The 21,439-nt window shown below is 40.2% G+C and overlaps 1 protein-coding gene across 1 annotated transcript in view; it reads left to right on the top strand.

The window, feature by feature from the left end:
- Positions 1–21,439, top strand: part of LOC117814283 (A disintegrin and metalloproteinase with thrombospondin motifs 20-like) — a 100,208-nt gene that overhangs the window by 14,356 nt on the left and 64,413 nt on the right. The window contains exons 4-11 of the mRNA XM_034685516.1: positions 3,482–3,735; positions 7,179–7,262; positions 8,954–9,078; positions 9,181–9,221; positions 9,563–9,668; positions 13,794–13,940; positions 18,188–18,329; positions 18,894–18,998. Of these exons, the coding sequence (XP_034541407.1) occupies positions 3,482–3,735; positions 7,179–7,262; positions 8,954–9,078; positions 9,181–9,221; positions 9,563–9,668; positions 13,794–13,940; positions 18,188–18,329; positions 18,894–18,998 (1,004 nt within the window). The remainder of the gene's footprint in view (positions 1–3,481; positions 3,736–7,178; positions 7,263–8,953; positions 9,079–9,180; positions 9,222–9,562; positions 9,669–13,793; positions 13,941–18,187; positions 18,330–18,893; positions 18,999–21,439) is intronic.

The following is a 21,439-nucleotide window of genomic DNA, read 5'->3' as shown; positions in this document are numbered from 1 at the left end:
GGTATCAGATGATTTGACTCTCAGCAGGCTATTGTAAAAGAATGTTAATTAGTTCAATAATGGAAGTGTGTTCCCCATTGTTGGGCTCTTGGCATTGATACTTTTGACAGAGGGCTGAAGGAGAGTCAAAGAGCAACTCTTTGATGTAGAGTGAAATCTCAATGAGATCTCTTTAGACAGGCTGGATGTATGTGAAGGGAAAAGTGCTTTTAACATTTTAACCCTAAATATTTATGAGTAGATGCAAACAAAATTCTCAAGTGTAAACATAAAGTTTCCAACCTAAGTGAGATCATGAAATATGCATAAAACTGTTCATAAATGTAGAGTACTCGGTGTGCAATTTAACTTGTTATTGAGTGATGGATAAACATTGTTTATAAAAGCTGTTGTGTTTGATTATCTTTTGGCACAATGATAAAAGATTTTTGCAAGTTCACAAGTCAGGGAGGCGCTGGAGCAGAAAAGTGAGTGTGGTGTGAGTCTGTTTCAGCTTTGTGCATACTTGAGCCAACCAAATTACAACATTTATAAATGCTCACACACATGCCGTGCAGGACTGGTTTTATTGTTCTCTGTAAAGAGGAGCCGCTGGAGCTCAGTTTTATGGGTTCAAGCTTATGAAAGTTTTTCTAGTGTAAGAATTTAATCCAACACGTTTTGATGTTTGGTAATCAAGTCCAATATGTGAAATCCAGAGATGGAGATGTGTGCCGGCGGGTCAGTGCAGTCACCCCTGTCTTCTCATGGTGTAAGTAGCAGCTCACTACCTAGTGAGTGGCGGATTTGAACCTAAGGAGATTTAGGAGAGGTTGTGTATGGCTAATCTGCACTGATTCAAAGGCTATTATAACAGAGAGCGTATTTTCACATTCTCCTCCTTTTCCCTTCTTTTTTAATCTTACACTCGCTTGCACTAAGACTCAACACCAATTTCAGAAAGATGTAGATACTCTTCTATGCTCAGATAATCCCTTTGATGTCAGACTGTCTGCAGTGATGAGTCTGTTTAAGGGGTTTAGTGTAGTGGGATTGGCCTCAGAGAGATTTTCCTGGAAAATACAAAGCTCTGTTCTGGCCCAGCTGCCCGAGCCTTGTGCACGGGCATGGACGGGGCTTGGCGCTGACTTGGATGTTGGCGCTGGCATGGGGCTGGGCGTCACGGCAGCAAGAGCTGTGTGCCATTGTGCCAGGGAGTCACGCTCCACCTCGCGCGCCCGCTGGGGGCATCGCTTGAATAATCTTGGAGCGCTCTATTCTCTTTTTCTGCTTTTCTCTGACCTAACAGTTACACACAATCTCTCTCTGTGTGGCTGTCTGGAAAGATTGAGCGTTAAGAAGACAATGGAACAGTTCACTATAATCGGGTTATCCGAAGTTGAGGAGGTTGATTAGAATGATGGACTCCAAACTATGCATGGCACATGAACGCCACTGAATGTCAATTCATGTTTAATTTATATGCCAATAAATCCTTTTTCAATGAGTTCATTTGTCCTGTATTGTGCAGAAAACAATGAGGACAGTTCATGTTAAAAATCTTAACTCTTATTGGTACCTTCCTTTAAGTATTAAGACGATATGAACTGCATCACTAAAATTGAATTGGTGCACAATGCTTTTGAGTTATGGTGCTTTGAGAAAATCTCTGGTTGTGTGCTTTAAGCGTTCTGTTTGTGTTTATATGATTGGCTCTTTGGTTCTGCTACATTTAGGGATTTGTTCAATTGCTGCTTCAACCCTCCTGTTATGTTGTGGGTCAAATTGACCCATTTTAAAAAATGTTAAAAGTATTTTTCCACTATGAAACTTCTTCTGCTTGGCTTAATTAGCGTGAACAACATATACAATGAAAATTATTCATTTCACACATTTGCACCCCCCCTGCATGTTTATATTACATATATACTGTGTGGGTCAATTTGACCCTGCAGTCAAAGTGGAGGCTAAAAGGGGTCAGATTTGTCAAATACTAAATGTTTCTTTGCAACTGTGTGACATATTTCACCCTAATCACTTTCCAATGTACATAAAAAAAAGTTTTGACATGAATTTAAAAAAAAAAACGAGCGAGTTATCCTCATCGAACTATGATCTGTGAGAATTAAAGAACACCATTGCACTAAATGTTGATTTCAATGGTTAGTAATGGAATTAATAATGAGATTTAAAAAATGTTTATTGGGATTTTTGGGGTTCTGACACTTTTGACTCATTAAATATGCCCTGGGTTAAGTTGAACATTATTGTTGTTCCTAAGAAACAAAACATAACAGGAGGGTTAATTCATCCCACAGTATAGATATAGCAGAAACTACTGCAAGCTATCTGTCTTACATAGTATCACATGTGGTCATGCATCCTAGGAGATCTGTACAATACAATGGCCTATATGCTTCTACTGAGCCCTCAGATGTTTTAACACAAAACCATCAAAATTCCTATGAATGATTGATCTTGTCTGGAATATTTTTAAGATACAGATGTTGTATGATTTTTTTTATCTGTTCATTATCAACTTGTTTGAGATTTTTTTGATAAAGATCCATTATTCAGAGAATCAGAGTATACTGCAGCTGCACTCCAAAACAAAACAGTGGAGAGTTGAAATTCCACCTCACTTGTTCCCCCCACCGACCTACCTGTGGCTCCCATAATCCAAACTCTGTAAAAACCTACAGTCTTACGAGAAACCTCCCTGTGGACATGGACAGTCTCATGTGTAATTAAATCTGCTTTAACCCTGACCTGGACATTATTTTCTCTTCCTCTCCTCCAATGAAACAAGCTGTTCAGGCTCTTCTTGCCTGCGTCTGTGCCCCTGTCTCCCTCTTTGAACCTCACTCTGTCATGGTGAAGGAATCTATCACTCATAGCCAGCTCAACACGTGTGGTTCAGCTGAGAGAATGCCGGTGGGGTTTTGTACAGTGGCTGACGTCCTGGTTTACTTTTTTCCTTCTCTTCTGCTGTTGATGAAAGTGTTCTGCTCAATCTTTTAAATTGCTTCAATCTGGGATCAGATGTGTGTGATTTGTTCCCTTTCAGCATGATTGTATATCAAACTCTTCTCTTTTGGATTATGAACTGGCCAAGATAATTTGAGGGTTTTATATCCCTTTGCAGCTTTCATATTCTGGCTAGTCTCTCTGTGAGTCAGCATTTACTTGTGTGTGAAGTCTTATTCTAAAAGCTCTCCACTTACCCAGTGTCTCTTGGTACAACTGTTTTCTCAAACGCTGGAATGACACAATAATTTATGGCAGATTTCGCCATTGAGGTCCAGTGTCCCTCTGTTATGTCATTGGAATTCAACTAATCTAAAACCCTTGGCTTTTAACTGTAGATGTACCAGGCTGTTTCATGAAACGCCTCTACAACATAACGTGATAGTTTTTGATTCCCCCATGTAATCAAGGTTTTGACGTCCAATGCTCGAACATTCTTTTCCACTGATCATCATTTCTCTTTTTCTTACAACAGAGTCCTCCAAGAGGCCAGTAGCTTTTGAGAGCAGAGGTGACATAAGAGAGGAGCTGGATTCCCTAAGAGCCACGATAGATGATCAACACATTTATGACAACAACTCCACCAGCGCACACTCCGGATCCCCACGCAGACGCAAGCGCTTCCTCTCCTACCCTCGCTATGTTGAGCTGATGGTGACGGCTGATGCCAAAATGGTTCGTCACCATGGACGCAACTTAGAGCACTACATCCTAACAATCATGTCAGTAGTAAGTAAAATAATGTTTCTAAAAATTATTCTTTTGGTCTGATGTTGAAGACGGTCCTATGTTGTAGATTTGGTGTGAGTGTGAGTTTCCTTGGACATTTTAAACATGTGTTAGGACAAAATGAATGAAACATTTTGTCCATTACCAGATCTCAATCTGCCCCTATCTTAACATAGAAATGTTGTGATATACGCTTGAAACTTGGTGTTGTGGACCACACAGTTACGGCAAAGGAACACTAGGTATAAATTCAAAAAGAGGTACATTTATTTTAAATGTGCTGACAAAACCAAATAGCTAAATCAGTCAAATTATATTAGGTTAGTTGTAGATTTCTGTGTCTTAGCTTCCAGGTTTTGGGTCTTTTCTCCACTGTTGTGTCTTTTCTTGGTTTTCCACCTTAAACAAACTGACATCTAATTAAGCAGACTTCTTCTGCGGATTGATATAATTACAGTTAGTCCTCCAGAGTCTGAGCTGTATCCATAGCATTGTTGTGCCAGTGAGAAATACAAGCCCTTTGCTATGGTGTATTGACCAATCAGAATCAAGTATGTAACACGGCCTTGTAATAAGTAATTCTAAAAATGAAAATATCGCCGTAATGTGAGTGTGAAGCTTTAAACCTTCTTTTGTGAGGCTGTGTTCGTCACACTTGATGTTATCGCTTGTTTTTCTGCAAGCTAACACACTAAACTAGCTTGAAACATGCTAACCTGCTACAGTATCTTTCTAAGCAAGCTAGCAGACTAAGATAAACTACCAGTCAAAAGTTTGGACACACCTTCTCATTCAAGGGTTTGTATTTATTTTTATTATTTTCAACATTGTAGTTTAATACTGAAGACATCAAAAATATGAAATAATATGGTTCTGCCATAATAGGGATTACAACAGTAGTCAAATAGGGCTATCCATTGTGTACTGACCATACCCCTGAACAACACAACTGATGGTCTCATTCAACAAATTAACTCTTGACAAGGCTCATGTTAATTAGAAACCATTCCAGGAGACCACTTCATGAAGCAGACTGAGAGAATACCAAGAGTGTGCAAAGCTGTCATGAAAGAAAAAAGAGGGCTACTTTACAGAATCTAAAATATAAAACATATTCTGGTTTGTTTAACACTTTTTGTTAATTAAGTAATTCCATATATGTTCTTTCATAGTTTTGATGCATTTGGTATTAATCTACAGTGTTTCAAATAATTGAAATAAATACAAACCCTTGAATGAGAAGGTATTTCCAAACTTTTGACTGGTAGTATATATTAGCTGCCAGTTTCAGCATATTAGCTTTGTTGATTAAAGAAAAATATATTCAGACAGTTTTCCCAAAAGACAGTTCTATCTTCGAACCTTCTTTAGGCTCGTTCATAAAGTGGTAGAGGAGGGTTGAATAAAAGCAAATGCTGCAGCACGGCTAATGAGCTCAAAAAACGTATTTTATTTTTGTCTCTCAAAGTCTCTGTTTGAATAAGTTTAAGATAGTCAAATATCAATTCAGTCAGTCAAAGTCAAACCTGCCATGAAGACATGCTGTGTTCGGGCCAGCTCAGTTGCTTTGAATTTAATAGAGCCTCATGAAAATGGGGACTAACTTCCATTTTTAAAGAATGATCTGGTTCCTTCTGATAATCAGCCTCTATATGCCTAACGTTTTTCACTGGACCTGTACAAATAACCACAGTTATGCTGCACATTAACCCAGACTAACAGGGTCACAATATGCAGAGATATTGATACATTTTTTAAGTAGTTTATTGATACCGATCACCAACATACTACATTTTGCTTTGTACTAAATAGGCTACAAAATAATCTCAGAAACCTCTCAAAGTCCGACACAAATACAATCAAAACTCAGATTTTTTGGGGGTAGAGTTTATTGTGCAAAGCCTCACAAATAGGAAATGAAATCATCTACTAAAGGGCTACTAAACCAAAATGTCAAACAGTAACTGTGATTTTAGCCTCACAGTTTACTGTTTGACATTTTAGTTGTAAACCCTGACATGACCCAAGCCCTCTGCTGCTTCAATGAAAGTGGCCCAGTTAATTGGTAAAATCCTTACTCAGCAACCTTGCTCTCTTTATGAGGCCCATATCTGACTGGGAGAAGCTTGCTGGTAATCAGTCCTCCAGTAAACGTGTGATGGACTGTCTCTTTATTCTAAAGTGGAAACTCTCTGGAGTCAGTGTGTCAAAGCAGGACAGGTTATCAATTATACTGAACCGTGTGTTCTCTCTGCTTTCTCTCATCTAAAGGAGTAATGATTGTCAGTGGAGGGCTGGGAGAATACAGTCAATGGAGAATGTGCCAGGCCAGTTTTTATCGCCCAGTTTTTGGTCAAAACATTCATTCTGCCAGGCTTATGTCTGCAGACCAGTGGTGCATACACACACACACACACACACACACAAACACACACTTTTTCCTCCCTCTCTCTTTTACAGTCACTTTAATTTGGCCACATTTTAATCACACCAGTGAGAGTATAACAGAGCATTTTAAGCAGGGCAGAGAACTCGGCTAAATCTGATCCATTTAGTTTGCTCTATGTGAGGTTTTTGATTCAATTTAAAAAGACTAATTTTATTCTGATGTCTTAAGTAATTTCGTTGTCTATGAACTCCTCCATCTAACCGCAGAGATTCCCAGAACTATGTCTTCAAACATGACCTCAATTAGCAATGCCTCTGCTAACATGTTTCTACCTCCAGAGCTTGGCTTAAGCCAACTGGCTCTGTGTAATCCAGCAGTGCTTACCTTCCTGCAGCCTCCCTCGCTTCTGGATCTTACATAAAATAACATACATTAGGGCAAAAGCATACAGATAAAGGTCCAGCTATCACAGTTTGACTTGCCATGCAAGGAAAGGCTACGTTTGTCCGCTGTGGACAGGCCTTGGCCACGCCCCCCCTCCTTCAGGCAAAAGCAAGCTAAATGTTTATAGTGGACTAATGAGTTCCTGTCAGGAGGGCGCACACGGCCTCGGGAGAGTGCTGGCCGACCGTGACAGGGGTGCACGAGAGGAGCAAGCGAGGTGGAGGGGGAAAACCACAGAGGGAATGTTTTGCTGTCCTCACAGAGGGGCTCTGAGCTCCAGCTTTGCTGGACTTGATATTTGTTGCTGGCTTCAGATTCTGGTTTATTTTTTCTTTGCTAAGGTCCATGAGGGAATTGTAATTGGTTTTAATACCCTGTTGATTAAACTTCCCCTGAAGGAGACATTTTTAGTTTCTTCTGACCTGAATGAACTGTTGCTATTTTGATTAGACTCCATGAAGCTTAACTAGAAGAAACAAAAGCTGTTTTTTTTCTTAATCCTGGTAATGAGTGAGGAGAAGTAGACCAGTTTTATTCTGTCTCTTGGTGCTCTTGTTTCAGGTTATTGGAGGTTTGCATTTTTTGTCTGTGTGTTTTGTCTTTGTTACAGGTAGCAGCAGTGTACAAGGACCCCAGCGTAGGAAACCTCATCAACATCATGATTGTCAAGCTAATCGTCGTTCACAATGAACAGGTGAGTGCAGGGTATTAAATGCTACCTTTATCATGGTTTCCAATATGGCTGACATCAGTGCAGGTCTTCAGTGGACTGGCCTTTTCTCTGTGGGGCCAGTTTGAAAGGACACTGCCTGCCTTGTCAGTCTAATGTCTCAAGAGAGGTCTCTGTGCAAAACAAACGATACTACAGTGAGGCAGCTCGCCACCTGCGATGTGAGGTGAGGAGGCTTGCTAGGCTGTGCTGCGTCATACTGACTGATTTAAATTATTATATTGTATCATAGTATCTGTAAACATTTTGTATTCACATGTTTATTGTTAATTTTGAGTGATGGTCATAAAAATATATGCCAACCATTTATGTTTTAGAACATTTTGTTGGGGTGCAGCACTGATTTCTCTGCAGCTGTATAAAAAACATTAGAACAAATATCATCACAAATTCAAATTAAGACCAAAATCAAATCAAAACAAATGAGACTGTAAAAATAAGGTGTTTAACCCTCCTTCATTTCTCTGGAACAGCAATAATATTCCCGGGGCATATTCAATTATCCAAAAGTGTCAAAACCCCAAAAAATCCCAATTAAATTTTTTCATCATCTAATCCTTAACTCCATTACTAACCATTTAAATCAATATTTGGTCCATCGATGTTCTTTAATTCTCATAGATCATGGTTCAATGAAAATAAATCACTCATTTTTCATTAAAATTAATATTTCCTTTTTTTAATGTACATTGGAAAGGCCTAAATATAAACACAATAGTTTTAAATGACATAAAATTTTGTTTATTTTATTTTATGTTTTTATTTTTAATTTTTTTTTAAGAGGCGATTTTGATAATTTAACCTCTTCTGTCACATGCTGCCCAGATTTTTATGCTGTATTTAGCTGGTTTGGAAGGCATATATTACCTAAAATAGACTTTAAAAAGGGTCAGTTTGACCTGCAACATAACAGGAGGGTTAAGAAAATATCAATAAACATGAGGATTAGATTTTATGTTTGTAGAAAGCCATGAGAACTACCATTGTTAACATAAAACACACATATTTAGTCACAAAAGGATGTGATAGCTCCCCTTTTTTAAAAATTTTTGAATCCTCTATTATGTAATGAATCTGTATAACGATAGTGATATGTAATGTATCGCTGGTCCCCACCATCAAACAGCCTTAGTGGAAAGCCCTGCAGCTTTTCTACAGTATTAAACAGCACAGCAGATCCATTTCAAGGTCAACAGGCTGACTTACTTACTTAATACTAGCTCCTGTGTATGCAAAAGAAGTAGTGATGATAGTTTCTGCATGGGATCAAATGGCAAAAATGAAGTGATTGTTACCCACTATTGGATTTATTTATTAGTAAAATGAATGTTTGCGGGTGTTGCAGATAGTGAAATGAACTTTGACCCATGAACTTCATGAATATTATGGGAACATTTGTGGCACATTATCTTCTCTATAGCAAATGTCTCAGACTACCCAACAAAATACCCAAATGAGTTCATTTTCCTGTCAGGTTTAGGTTATTGAAATAATTGTCTGTTCTCAAGCTGTTGGGAGAGCTGTAATGGGCCCAAATCTTCTATTAAAAATTTAAATAAGAACGACTTGAAAATGAATCGTTCTTGGAAACATAACAGAACTGTCTGTCCCCGTTCCTCGGTCAAACTCCCAATGATTTTTTTCATCCAAAACAGGAAGGCCCCACAGTGAGCTTCAATGCTGCAACGACTCTCCACAACTTCTGTGTCTGGCAGCAGAGCCAAAACGTCCAGGACGACAGCCACCCCTCTCACCATGACACTGCACTCCTCATCACTAGGTACACTCTCTTCCTCTCTTTGAAAGCGAAGCCAAGTTGCTTAAGAAAACTGTCCTCTTCAAAGAGACGTAACAGCATTCTGTGTTTTTTTTACTTTTTCAGAGAAGACATCTGCCGAGCGAAAGATAAATGCGACACTTTAGGTAAACTTCAGACTCTCTCTTTGCAAAAATATCCCTACTGCAAGTCATTTTCAATTAACTTTCTGCTCTGTTGCCCACAGCTCATAAACTGTGCCCTAATGAGTTTATGGCAAGCTGTCGGCTAATAATACTATAGTGACAGAACGGAGTGGTAGAAGGGGGGAGGATGGAGAGAGCCGGTGGTGGCGCTAATCTCTCTCTTACAGAACAGAAGTTTTGATGGTTTAATCGCCTTTACACACTCAGGCAGCAGGGTTTTTTTTTCTTTCTAATAATTGTGCCTCTGTATGTGTTTATGTGTGTTTTTTTTTTCTGTGTGTGTACGTGACCTTATCCTGTAGGGCTGGCGGAGCTGGGGACCATGTGCGACCAATACCGCAGCTGCTCCATCAGTGAGGAGAATGGAATTAGTGCCTCGTTCACCATCGCTCATGAGCTGGGCCATGTGTAAGTAGTAGCCCAGCCTCCAACTTACACACACACACACACACACGCACGCACATACTGTACACACATACCCTGTCTTACCTCTCATAGCCAGCTTTGACCAACAAAAGCCCTCTTATCAGGAGATGTAGGGCCAAGCAGAAGCAGGTGCAAAACATAATAAAGTGAAAAACTTGATTTAATAACATGGCAGCCTTAAATACCTTACGGCAGTGCTCAGGAAGTTAACCCTGTGTGAGTCAGAGATCTCTTAAGAGGACAATCAGCTCAGATAAAATGTAGCAAACACAGTCTGTACAAACTCTGATTTCCTGAAAGTGACACATTAGCAGAATGAATTTATCAGATAGTTAAAGTTTTGTTTATTATTTGGCCGCTCTTTTGCCCCCAGATCTCTCTCATGTGTCAGCTCCACACACTGATAAGACAACCCAATTATGTCACAGTGATGTCACATGTAGCGTCTCTGTTAGTGAGTGAAGGTAGTGTTATCACAACACTGTGTCTGCCACTCTCTGACTGTGTTCACAACAAGCATATTCACCACATAAATGAAGTGAAAAAAAGGCTTGTGTGTATCATCTTTCATTCAATCGTCGAGTCAAAATACATGACTGTATCTGTCATTAGGAGGGGGTGTTGATTCCAAACAGCCACACGGACAATTTACAGTGAACATTCACTACAGCTACTTTTGGTTGATAATTCTCCTTTCACATACACATCTTTTCCCTCTCATTGATCCTTCTTGTGGGCATGTTTCTCTTCTTTTGTCCATTTCTTTACTATTCTTCCTCCCCTGCAGAGTAAACAAGCAAACAACAAGTGCCCGCTTTTCTTTGCGGCGCGACTCTGCGTTCGCGTGGGACAGTAGAAAAAAAAACCTCTTCCAGTGTCACCCAGCTTCAGCTTCTGAGCCACTGGTCAAGAATGAAAGATATTCTTCTTCCTCCTCGGTCCCGCTCACACATTCCTCCAGTGGAGAACTCGAACCGGCAAGAGAGAGCCAGATGGACGAGTCTCCCTCCCCCTCTTTCCACTTGCATCTCGTGTGGATCTGTTTATGCTAAAGTTCAAGCAGCTGGAGGCCCAGTTGGCGCTGCGTCTTGGCGTGGTTAATCACCACGTTCACAGGCGTGAGCTCTCGAGTGTTTAGCGCGCTGGGAAAAGCCAGTGTCAGGTAGTGGGAGCCACTCGAGAGCGTTGAAGATTAAAGAAAGATTTAGGCTAATGGATAGGAGGCCTTTCTCAGATGACTGCAAGGATTTGTTATTAGTAATAGGCATAAAGGGGATTTTCAGGTGAGGCAGTGTCACCTGATAGCTGTTCAAACGTCAAATGAAGTAGGAACAATTCCAAGGCTTCACATATCGTTTTTTATTTTTATTGGTAAAGCGCCAATTCATAACAAGTTGTGTCAGCTAGTTACCTCAACACTTTATGAGAAAGCAGGTCTAGAATGTACTCTTTATTTTGTTTTGGGTTCAACAGGCAGAAACTCTGGGCAGAACCAGACTGGAGGTGACCAGCTGTCTGCTACAACCGTGTCCTCCTAAACTTTAAAAAACTGAAGAAGCACTCCATTGTATGCTTTAAAACTTCACTTACATTGTCCTACTCATTTCTAAAACTAGCTACTTCTTAACTAGCTAGTTTAGTGGAGAAAATAACTTGGATTGTCATCGATAAAGCACTCAATTTAGAGTAACTAGCGTGTGGTGCGATCTGTTTTCGCTTTAGTGTCACTGCATTCTCTGTGAAAGTGCTGATTAAAGCAGTTCTTCGTGACTGCGCTGTTTGCTGTGGCTCTTATTTATATACCAGGTTGTCATGTCTCCAGTAATATGTGTTACTCAGATTGTTATTTATGGGCATTTTAGCACAGAAAGCTGTTTTTGTCTCGCTGAAAACCAGTTTAGTGGCATGACACCATGGTGGTAACGGTGGGATGTTCTCATCTGAGGTCTGATGAAAAGTGAGTGGACTCTGCGTAATCACATTTCAGTCTGGAAGCCAGTAATTAAGTGCAGGGTAGGTACTCTAACACTTGAATTGACTACCATATTGATGTGTCCCTTGAGATAGCCGGACAGAGAGCTAGAACACTCCCTGATTTATGACTAAATTACACTAAAAGGCTTTCCTCTCCGGATTTCAAGCCAGTGTCCTCATAAGTGTCCTTCAGATTTGACTCAACTAAATTGTCATAAAATGTGAAGGGTACAAATTGTTCGGAGCATGTCCCAAATCTCTATTAGGATAATGAGAATGTTAATATAGTTTGGGAAATATTTTAAGCTGGTTATTTTTATTAAGACTGGCCTGTCACTGTCGCTGGGTATACCTGTGTACCATCATAACAGACGAGAGCAGCTTACACTCTCTGTTTGATGTGATGTTGTCAGCATCAGCCGACAGCTCGCTGTGTGTGCAGAGCTCATTATTGTGCCAGAGGCTTAATTATTCCCCGGGTGCCTTCAGGGCCTCGGCCCCTGTGGGGTGGGCCTCATGCCAGCCATGCTCGGTCTTGTTTGTGTGCCGGTATGGATTGACCCCGAGCCACAGTCCACAGAGCTCAGCACTGGCCCACATCCTGTTGTAAACATCTCAGACATCATACAGCTGCAAGGGTTCCTGTGTGTATATATAGAGATGTGTGCATGTGCTTGTATTTATGGATCATTGCCAAACCGCAGCACAAAACAGGACATCTGTATTGGGCTGAACTATTCTGGACACGATCAAGGCAACTTGCTTTATGAGACTGCAGACAGCAGACGGCCTGGATGACATCATTAATTTGCAGATCTCCTGTGCTTCATTTTATACAGCTGTTCTTCTGCAAAGTTTAACATTTATTCAAACTTATGCTGAAACAGCCCATTAAAGTTAGGACAGGCAATTTATTTAGAGGCTTTATTATTTGCCTAAAGCCTCTGCACATGCTGGCAACGACCTATAAATCAAATACTTTGATGATGAAGAGAGAAAAAGCTGACGATTGTGGTGCATGCAGGCCTCTATAATGTCTGCTTTTTCATCTAATTTGTCCTAAATTATCCATGACTAATCAGTTACCATCTATTTGATCATTGTTAAGGGATTTTTAAACAAATAACTTAAACATTGTCTGTGTGCTCTTTCTATAATGTTAGAATGTATCTCTGTTTTTCATTTTGAAACAGTGCAGATTGTAAAGATAAGATAAGATAAGATAAGATAAGATAAGATAAGATAAGATAAGATAAGATAAGATAAGAGAGTCCTTTACTTGTCCCACAACGGGGAAATTCAAGTGTCACAGTAGCAAAGTAGACAGTGCAAAAAAATTAAAATTAGAATAAAATATAAAGCAAACAAGAGCCTATAAAGTAACAATTCTTAAAAAGTTATCAGCAATTAAAATTAAAACTAAAATTAAAGAGGTAAAATTAAGCATATCTTACAACATATGTATATTTATTATTGCTTATATAGTCTGACCACTGCAGGAAGAAAAGATAAAAATGAAGATGTCATGGAATGCTCTTGAAACTTGTGACAGACATTTTTAAAATATATTTAAATATATTTGAGAATTATTGATGAAGTTATAAATACAATCTTTGCTTTCAGACCTAATTATGACTGTTTAAAAAAATACATCAATATTTTATGTGATTAAAATGGATTAACATACCCATGGGATGTGATGATGGGCATTAAGCTCTTTGAGAATGTGAGATTTCGACCATAAATCTCTCAGGATTAAGACTTTTTGGGTGGTTTTCACTTGCATGTCCGTCTTCATGGTGTAGGGAAAAGGTGCAGTAAGATGAAAAAATAAGTTTTGTGTAAAACATCACATCACTTCCTAGATAGGCTTTAATTTTATTGAAGCAGTATGTCAATTTAATTTCACAACATTTTTGACAGGGCATAAAGCACACACAGCAAAGCCACACAGAAAGATGTGTCTATGGCTACATCTGAGTGATCCCCTGTTCAAAATGGTGTAACATATACTCTGTGACATTTATCCTCCTTGCCACGACTGAGCCATTAAGCAGCCGATAATCACTTTGTGTGTGTTCCCATCTCTAACCCACCCATCCATCCACCTCTTTTTCCCTCTCTCTGCACTAGATTCAACATGCCTCATGATGATAACCCAAAGTGCAAGGAGGCCGGCATGAAGCACCAGTATCACGTCATGGCTCCCACCCTCAACTACGACACCAATCCATGGTCGTGGTCCAAGTGCAGCCGCAAGTACATCACAGAGTTCCTAGAGTAGGTACCAGCTCTCCCTCCATGTTAAACTGATTTATAGTAAAGTAACTGGCTGATTAAAAGGCTCTTCTCATGAGAGAGCCGCTTGTTCATCCTGAATTAAAATCTGACGTCATGGCTGATTCTACTTCCAAACTTGGACCAGCAATGTAGTTTTCTTGGTGACCTGTTTCCTTTTATAATCAAAGATGAAGTCATCTAGCACAGGAAATAGCTCTTCAAATCTAAGACTTTTTTCAAAACTGCCTACTATACTAGCAGTACGTACTGATTTGACCAAAATTCAGTATGTAGTAAACAGTATGTGAACAAGCGCAAAATCTGCAGTAAGCCAAAACTCCCCAGATGTCTACTGATTTAAGAAAATGTCACAGTATGCATCGGACCAGTCTGCCTAGTACCTACCTAGTACTTTAGTAGGTAGTACGTAGCAGGCCGTTTCGAAAACAGCCATAGGGTTGGCAAAAGAAGTCTTCAGACAGAGTAGTAGAAAGAAACAAATTGAGGCATTAAGGCTTGAAATATTCCAGATAAGATGAGATATTACTTTATTGATCCCCCGGGGGGGAAATTCAGTTGTTACAGCAACCCAGACATAAGTACAATCAAGAAGAAGTTTCAATAAGTAAAATAAAATAAAATAAGTAAAAAATAAAAATGGATAAATAAAGATAGAATACAATTTAGATACATACAATGTTACAAATGGAATTTAGATGAAATAGCAGTGATTGCAGGCAGTATTAAAAAATGTTTCAGTAGTGACAGGTTGACATGGTGGGATTATGGTTGGTAATGACAGATTAAGCAAGAAATAAAAATAAATATGGGTACGTAATATGTAAGTGAGTTGTAGTAAACAATAATAATGTAATATAACATAATATAATATGGCAAAGATAATTATATAATGCAATATATTATGCATTATAATGCCAGCAGGAGTCCTAAGGGGAAAGAGCCAATATCTTCTGAAATAGTCAAATTTCTAGCTTTAGATTAAAATAGAAAAAATATGTTATTAGATAATTACAATGCATTTTAGAGCAATTACTGTTAGTAATAAAAAAGAGAGATTTGTGTAGATTTTGAATTGTGAATGACTGCACTGCTGTTTCGATTAAACATACTAGAGGCTTATAACATCTTAAATCATTTTTAATTTGTTTAATTTCAACACCAACCCCTTGAAACTAAGGACTGAGAAGCCGCTCAGTCTCAGCTACTCTGAAACTACAGATAGGGCAAAAGGGCGTGGAATTGGGATAAGGCCTATAACATCTACATTTAAAGTGTGCCATTAACTTTTCCCTGTTGTGACGTGGCCGGCTAAACAAACTGCCTCTATGTCTCTCGCTGTGCTCTGCACAGACAGGTCAGCGCTATGTAAACTGTGCTGAGTTGTTATTGCCTGGTGCTGAAAGAGTATTTCCTGTTTGAATCGGGGGGTCTTCCTGGGCCGACCTGAGCAATGGATATTCTGCAGCCCCTCAGCCGTCCTTTTGCCCAGACAGACCGACAGAGCAGTGCTGTCAAGATGCTGGGCAAACAGTAATCTAGTCACTAGTCTGCTTTCCACAGCAAAACCTGTAACACAGGGCAACGGCTCGTTCAGCATCTCCTGGTGAAAGAGTTCCCTTTAAGTGGGAAATGCAACTTATAATTAGGTCTTCCCTGGCATTGACCCTTTAATCTTTGCCTCCTCTTCCTCTGTTAATTGTTGAGGCCTTCACAAAAGACAGCCTTGTTGACCAGATGCATCTCGAGTGTGCAGTGGTAGAGGATGCCTCGCACAGCGTTTTAAGATTGTGCTTCACATAGTTTCCAGTGATGACCTCAACATGGAGTGCTCAGAACGTACAGCTGAAGATGAGGACAGTATTCATGAATCTCTTCATTATTTGGACAGCACTGGTCAGCTGGGTTGAGTTTCTATGTGTGGAGACATACTGATTTAATCTCCAATGCATTTAAGATACACTTAAATATGTTTTAACTCCATAACATGCAGAACAAAGTGTACAGGTATGAAGAGAGTTAAGTAGCAGTGTGGGAGCCGCAGCGGTGGGAAAGACCCTCAAGTGTGCAGTCCAAGTGCTTTTGAAATCCGTCTCCAGCCAACAATGAGAAGCATTGATTCAAAGTAGCACTTCTGCAGTACTACCGCTGCTCAGCGGGCTGACCTGGTCAAGTACGTCAGTGTTTTGACTGCCTTTTCTCCCTGAAGAGCAAATTCAATCTGCACCCCTCTCCTGCGAGTTTAACAAACGAAAGGCCGCGCCACCTCTCAAACATCTCCCTTTTCAAAAGGCGAAGGATTCCCCTCCTTCTCCTCCCCTTATCTCACTGCTGCTGTAATAATGTGCTCTGAACTCCCGCACCTGAAAGCTGATGAAAAGTGTCCTGCTGTTGTGCAGTCTTATTGTGAGTCAACCGCTACATAAAGCAGCCTTTCTTTCCTTGTCTCTGCACTGTTTGATGTGAGGCTCAATGTATAAAAGTGAAATGCAAATCTTTTGACTGGAACCCAACTAATTGTTGTGTTTGCTGTGTGTAGAACCACATAATCATTAGAAGTGGCAAGGTCTATCATTTTCCATCACACACCTCGAAAATTAGCCTAACCACTCAGACTGCAACCTCTCAAAACTCCCATGTGAAATCATTTGTTGCATATTTTCAATCTTATTTTCTTACTAGAATTGGAATGGATCTATATGCACTGCATGTTTCTCCAAGCTCAACTAAAAACCTATCATTATCTTGCTATGTCTCTCTAAGTACAATAATCGTTACATGCTGTCAGGCATAAAACTCCTGCTGCAGATTACTCTCACTTTTTGATCAAACACCATATACAGTGATACTCTGTGGCATCCAGCCCTTTGCAACAACCATCAATCTGACATACTCTATAAGTAGACTTCATGCACTGCTTAGAGAAGGAGCCCCAGTCCCAGTATATGGAAACTATTATTGTTTAGTCTCATATAACATCACACAACAGCCAACTATAAGTCGTCTTATAAATAAACTCACATTCAAGATTCCCAATAGTTGCCAGATGTGGAATCTCCACTCTGCCAGAAAAGAGGTCCTGAGCCCATGTAGGCGATATTCTTTGAAAAAAGTAGATATTTAATTTAAAAAGTGTCCACACTGACCCCTTCCCCCTCCGTCTGTCCGTCTGTTGTGGTTTTAATAATCATTCCATTAGGTTTGAGGTCCCTGATCTCACAGATGACCAACTGCTGAAAGATGCTGCAATATGGGACTGTCTGTATGATTCTTTGACAGCCTGCTGTAACACTGATCATATGCAACCTTCCCCTTGCCACCCAGTGCTGTCTGCTACAGTTTCTTACATTATGAATGGAAATGAAAGGAGAAAAAACAAAGTGACGGTGACTCAAGATAATCCTGTGTAATTATTGGCCTGTCATATCAGCTGTTACTGTATGTAGCAGGTGTTTCAGCAGCTCAATCCTGGATTAAATCTGTCAAAGAGATGCAGACATGTTGTGTGGTTACGCTTCTATACACGTCTCATCCACCGGTTTCCTTTTTTTTGAGGTTAACATAATAAAAGAAGAGATCCTTTGAGGCCCAGCTCACTCTGCTAACATGTTTTGATTGTGTCTTCTCACAGCCGTAAAGGGTGATGATTTTATATGCAGGCTGTCGGTGCATACATTCAGCCCAGCTGTGCTTTTGTTGCCTCTGTTTCTGCATCATATCTCAGGGTGTGGCTGATTTACAGCACAATCTGTCATTATACTGCAATGCTGCAGCTTGCACTGATTTATGTAACCTAATCGAGGTGCTTTATGTTTCCAAATGATTCAGATGTTTTCAGCGTGTAGATTATTTTCAGTGTGTATCAAAATGCTGTTTTATGCAGTCTGTGGCGCCTGACTCCAGTTTCACAGTGACAGCATTTACTAACAGGCCATTGAGGGGAAGTGGTATCAGTGTCTGCGTTAGGTAACTTTACAGACCACCCACAGGGGAAAACACATCAGAAGATGATCACACACAATGACACAGAAATGTTTACTTTGCTGTTATGACAGATGATGACACATGTTGATACTTTGAGGGGTCAGAGCAATACTGGGTTCCTCTGAAAATATTCATAGCATGGGAGTTTGTGAATGTTGAATTTTCTGTTTTTGCACATTCCTGCATAGTTATGTGGTTTCCTGTTGATTTACAGTACATTCTTTGTTACTGTTCTTTTATTTCAGCACGGGTTATGGTGAATGCCTCCTCGATGAACCTGTAGGTAGAACATATGAGCTGCCCACCCTCCTCCCTGGTCAAATCTACAATGCCAACAGACAATGTGAACTGATGTTTGGACCTGGTTCCCAAATCTGCCCTTACATGGTAAGTTGGCTAGCTATCAAAGCAGAAGAACCTCTCTGAAAAGTGAAGAAGTGAAGACTTCAGGTGGAAGTAGATCTGAGATGGTTGATGTTGTCCTATGAAATACAGAAGGACCTTGTTTTTTTGAAGCTCAGACAGAAGAGCACTGGTCTGCAAAGGCCAACAAATAGGAAACTGTAGTCACTGTAGGTTTAATGACCCATGTCATTGTAACATACATTTCATCTGCTAATTCCCATTTGTAATGTTTAACACATATTTTTATTTCATACAATTAAGCAGTCTGACTGAGCCTATTGTTCAATGCACAGACATTATTAAAGCCAAATGCTCAAATCATGCACATGTCTTCATTATGATACTCTATTTAAAGATGCAACCAGAAAGAACGTCAATAAAAAGATAAATAAAACAGCTGATTAATTCTGCTGTCAGCTCAACAAAGTCAAAATGTATTAAAGTAATTAAACATTAGTGTGTTTTGCATATGTTGGAATCATGTAGCTCACTCTTACATTAAAGCTTCTTCCAGTCAGCCCTGATGATTGATGCTTCCCTCCACAGAAACAGTGCAAGAGGCTGTGGTGTACGAGTGCAGAGGGGGACCATAAAGGGTGTCGCACACAGCACATGCCACTGGCAGACGGGACTGACTGTGGAAATGGAATGGTAAGTTGGGTTAGATTCCCTACATTTAAATTGCATACACTTTGCATGTTTTACTAAGTAAGATAACATGTTTTAGGCTGCATTTGATTTTCAAGACTTAGATGCAAGGCTAGTTACAACCATAGTGAAGTTGGTGGAAAGCAACCTAACTAATGTTATGGTGAAGCATATTCCAGAACTTCTCTCTCCGTGACTCGTACCAAATGTCACCACTTGATGTTTTGAATGAAATGTATCTGTATTTCACAAGAAACATATCCTCTCTGTATGTGGTAGTTTGTTATTGGATTGACACACTGAAATACTTGGATTCAATGAAGCCCTCCCATCTGGTATTTGAAGCAGGGTGCGAAAAACCATGAAAAAGTGTTAGCAGCTTCCATGATACCAGACCGAGTTAGCTTTAAATCAAAATATTGGATACGGTTTTGGATCAACACAAAGCAGCGTTTAATATATTTCTTCTATTTCTTAATCAGGATGGTTGTTTCAGCTGGCTTCATTGTGTTTTAGACAAAATACATTAGTGACACCACCCAAACCACCCAGGCAGCACCCCTTTGAATCCTGATGCCTTTCTCTTTTAGTTTACTCCCTCTACCAAGAAGCAGGAATAATTTATCATCCATTACTCTCCTGCCTGCATTCTGCTCACTCAAACCCATGTAAATGTGGTCAGGTGATGGGCCTAGTTAGAAACTTGAAGCTTTACCCTCAGTGTTGTTACGGGGCCCCAACCCCCATTAGCCTTCATGTTCTCCTCGCTCTGGGATGCTATGCTAATTAAGGCTGAGACGGCGGGTCAGTCACTGAGGATACGAGGGAAGAAGGGCTTCAGAAGAGGAGGGAGGGGGGGTGGGAGAAAGAGGAAAGAAAAGAGAGACGGGGGGTGGAAAAGAGAGAGAGAGAGTCTTGAGAGGGAAAAGGTGAAGACGTGGGCCCTTTGAAAGAGGATGCCGCCCGTCGTTCACAGTTGAGTCACCTTGTTGTGAACCCATGACCCTAAAACCTCTTTAAAAGGCGGGTGAGTGGGTCAGTGGTCAGGCCGTAACAGAGCCCAGGCTCAGACCAGCCAGTGCATTCACAAAAGGCCTCACATCAGTGATTCCGCCGAGCAGGAGGCGAAGGAGGGGAGGGAGGAGGAGCGAGGAGAGTGAGGAGGAGGTACAGGGGGATGAGGATGAGGTGGGCTGGTGTTTAGCATTCTGAACATGCATGAGAGGAAAAAAAGGAGGGAGAGAGAGAGATAGAGGAAGAGAGAGAGAGGGAGGGTACTCTTCTCTCCTTAACCTTTTGACCCTCAGGAGTCTTTTGCAGTGTGGGCCCATGTAAGTCTTATATCCCTTGTATCCTTTCATCTGGTTCCATCTCCCTCCTCGCCATGTTAGGTCCTGGATCAGCCCTGTCTAGTGAGGAGAGGTTAACAGGGGATAGCTAACATCTTAATCCAACTACAACAACCAGACTAAATAGTAATAGCCCTGTGATCCCAGTTCCCATACTGCTCACAGCCGGTATGTAGGAGTAACCTTAGAGGAGACACAGTGTTAGTTTAATTACATCAAGTGGCTTACTTTAATAAGCTACAAACCCCTAAACCAACTTAAGCTGACTTAGCTATATCAACTGATGTCTGGTCTATAATGAAACCCTGCAAATATTGATTTAGTACTCTTCCAGGACGCACTTTGAAATTAGTTTAAACTAGAGGGCAAAGGAATGTTTGAGAAGTGTAAGTTAGACCACATACAGTCTAAGGATTTAAAGTACACCTACTTTATATCACAATTACACAATGAAAAAATGACCTTAAGTGAGCTGCCCAAGTTCAGATTTAGTGTCCACCTCTTTAAACAAATTGAATTAAAATAACAAATATAAAATATACATAATTAATAAACAAATAAATAATGCAAGTTCATCCTATAGTTGATCAATCTGAACTGAAGTGGGAGACTTCACCCAGCAGTCCGGTTCAGTCCGGTATGGTACAGTACACAATTTTTTTGCATTTCCAATGTTTAAACTTAGGAGGGATACTAAAGCATTTGATCTGTACCATCCTACTATTTTGGCACCCTTCCTTTTGGGGTACCAAACTGACCGATCCGGCCCTACAGGGCAGAGCTACACACAATGCAATCTATTTAACCCAATCAGAGAATACTTTTGAGTTTCGGGGATTTGTCACTAAGGAAACGATCTTGCAAAAAAATGGATGCTAGGTGCACAGTGGCCTAGTGGTCTAAGCTCCCCACATACAGAGGCTACAGTCCTCGTTGCAGGGGTTGCCGTCAACCATTTCCTGCATGTCTTCCCCCACTCTCTACTCCCCACGTTTCCTGTCTCTCTTCAGCTGTCCTATAAAATAAAGGCAAAAAGGCAAAAAATATAACATAAAAAAACCCCAAAAGATGCTAAAGCCTGATTTATACTTCTGC

The sequence above is a fragment of the Notolabrus celidotus genome, chromosome 6, assembly GCF_009762535.1.
Source record: "Notolabrus celidotus isolate fNotCel1 chromosome 6, fNotCel1.pri, whole genome shotgun sequence".
In the NCBI taxonomy this organism is placed as follows: domain Eukaryota; kingdom Metazoa; phylum Chordata; class Actinopteri; order Labriformes; family Labridae; genus Notolabrus; species Notolabrus celidotus.
This window is presented reverse-complemented; position numbering and strand designations above follow the sequence as displayed.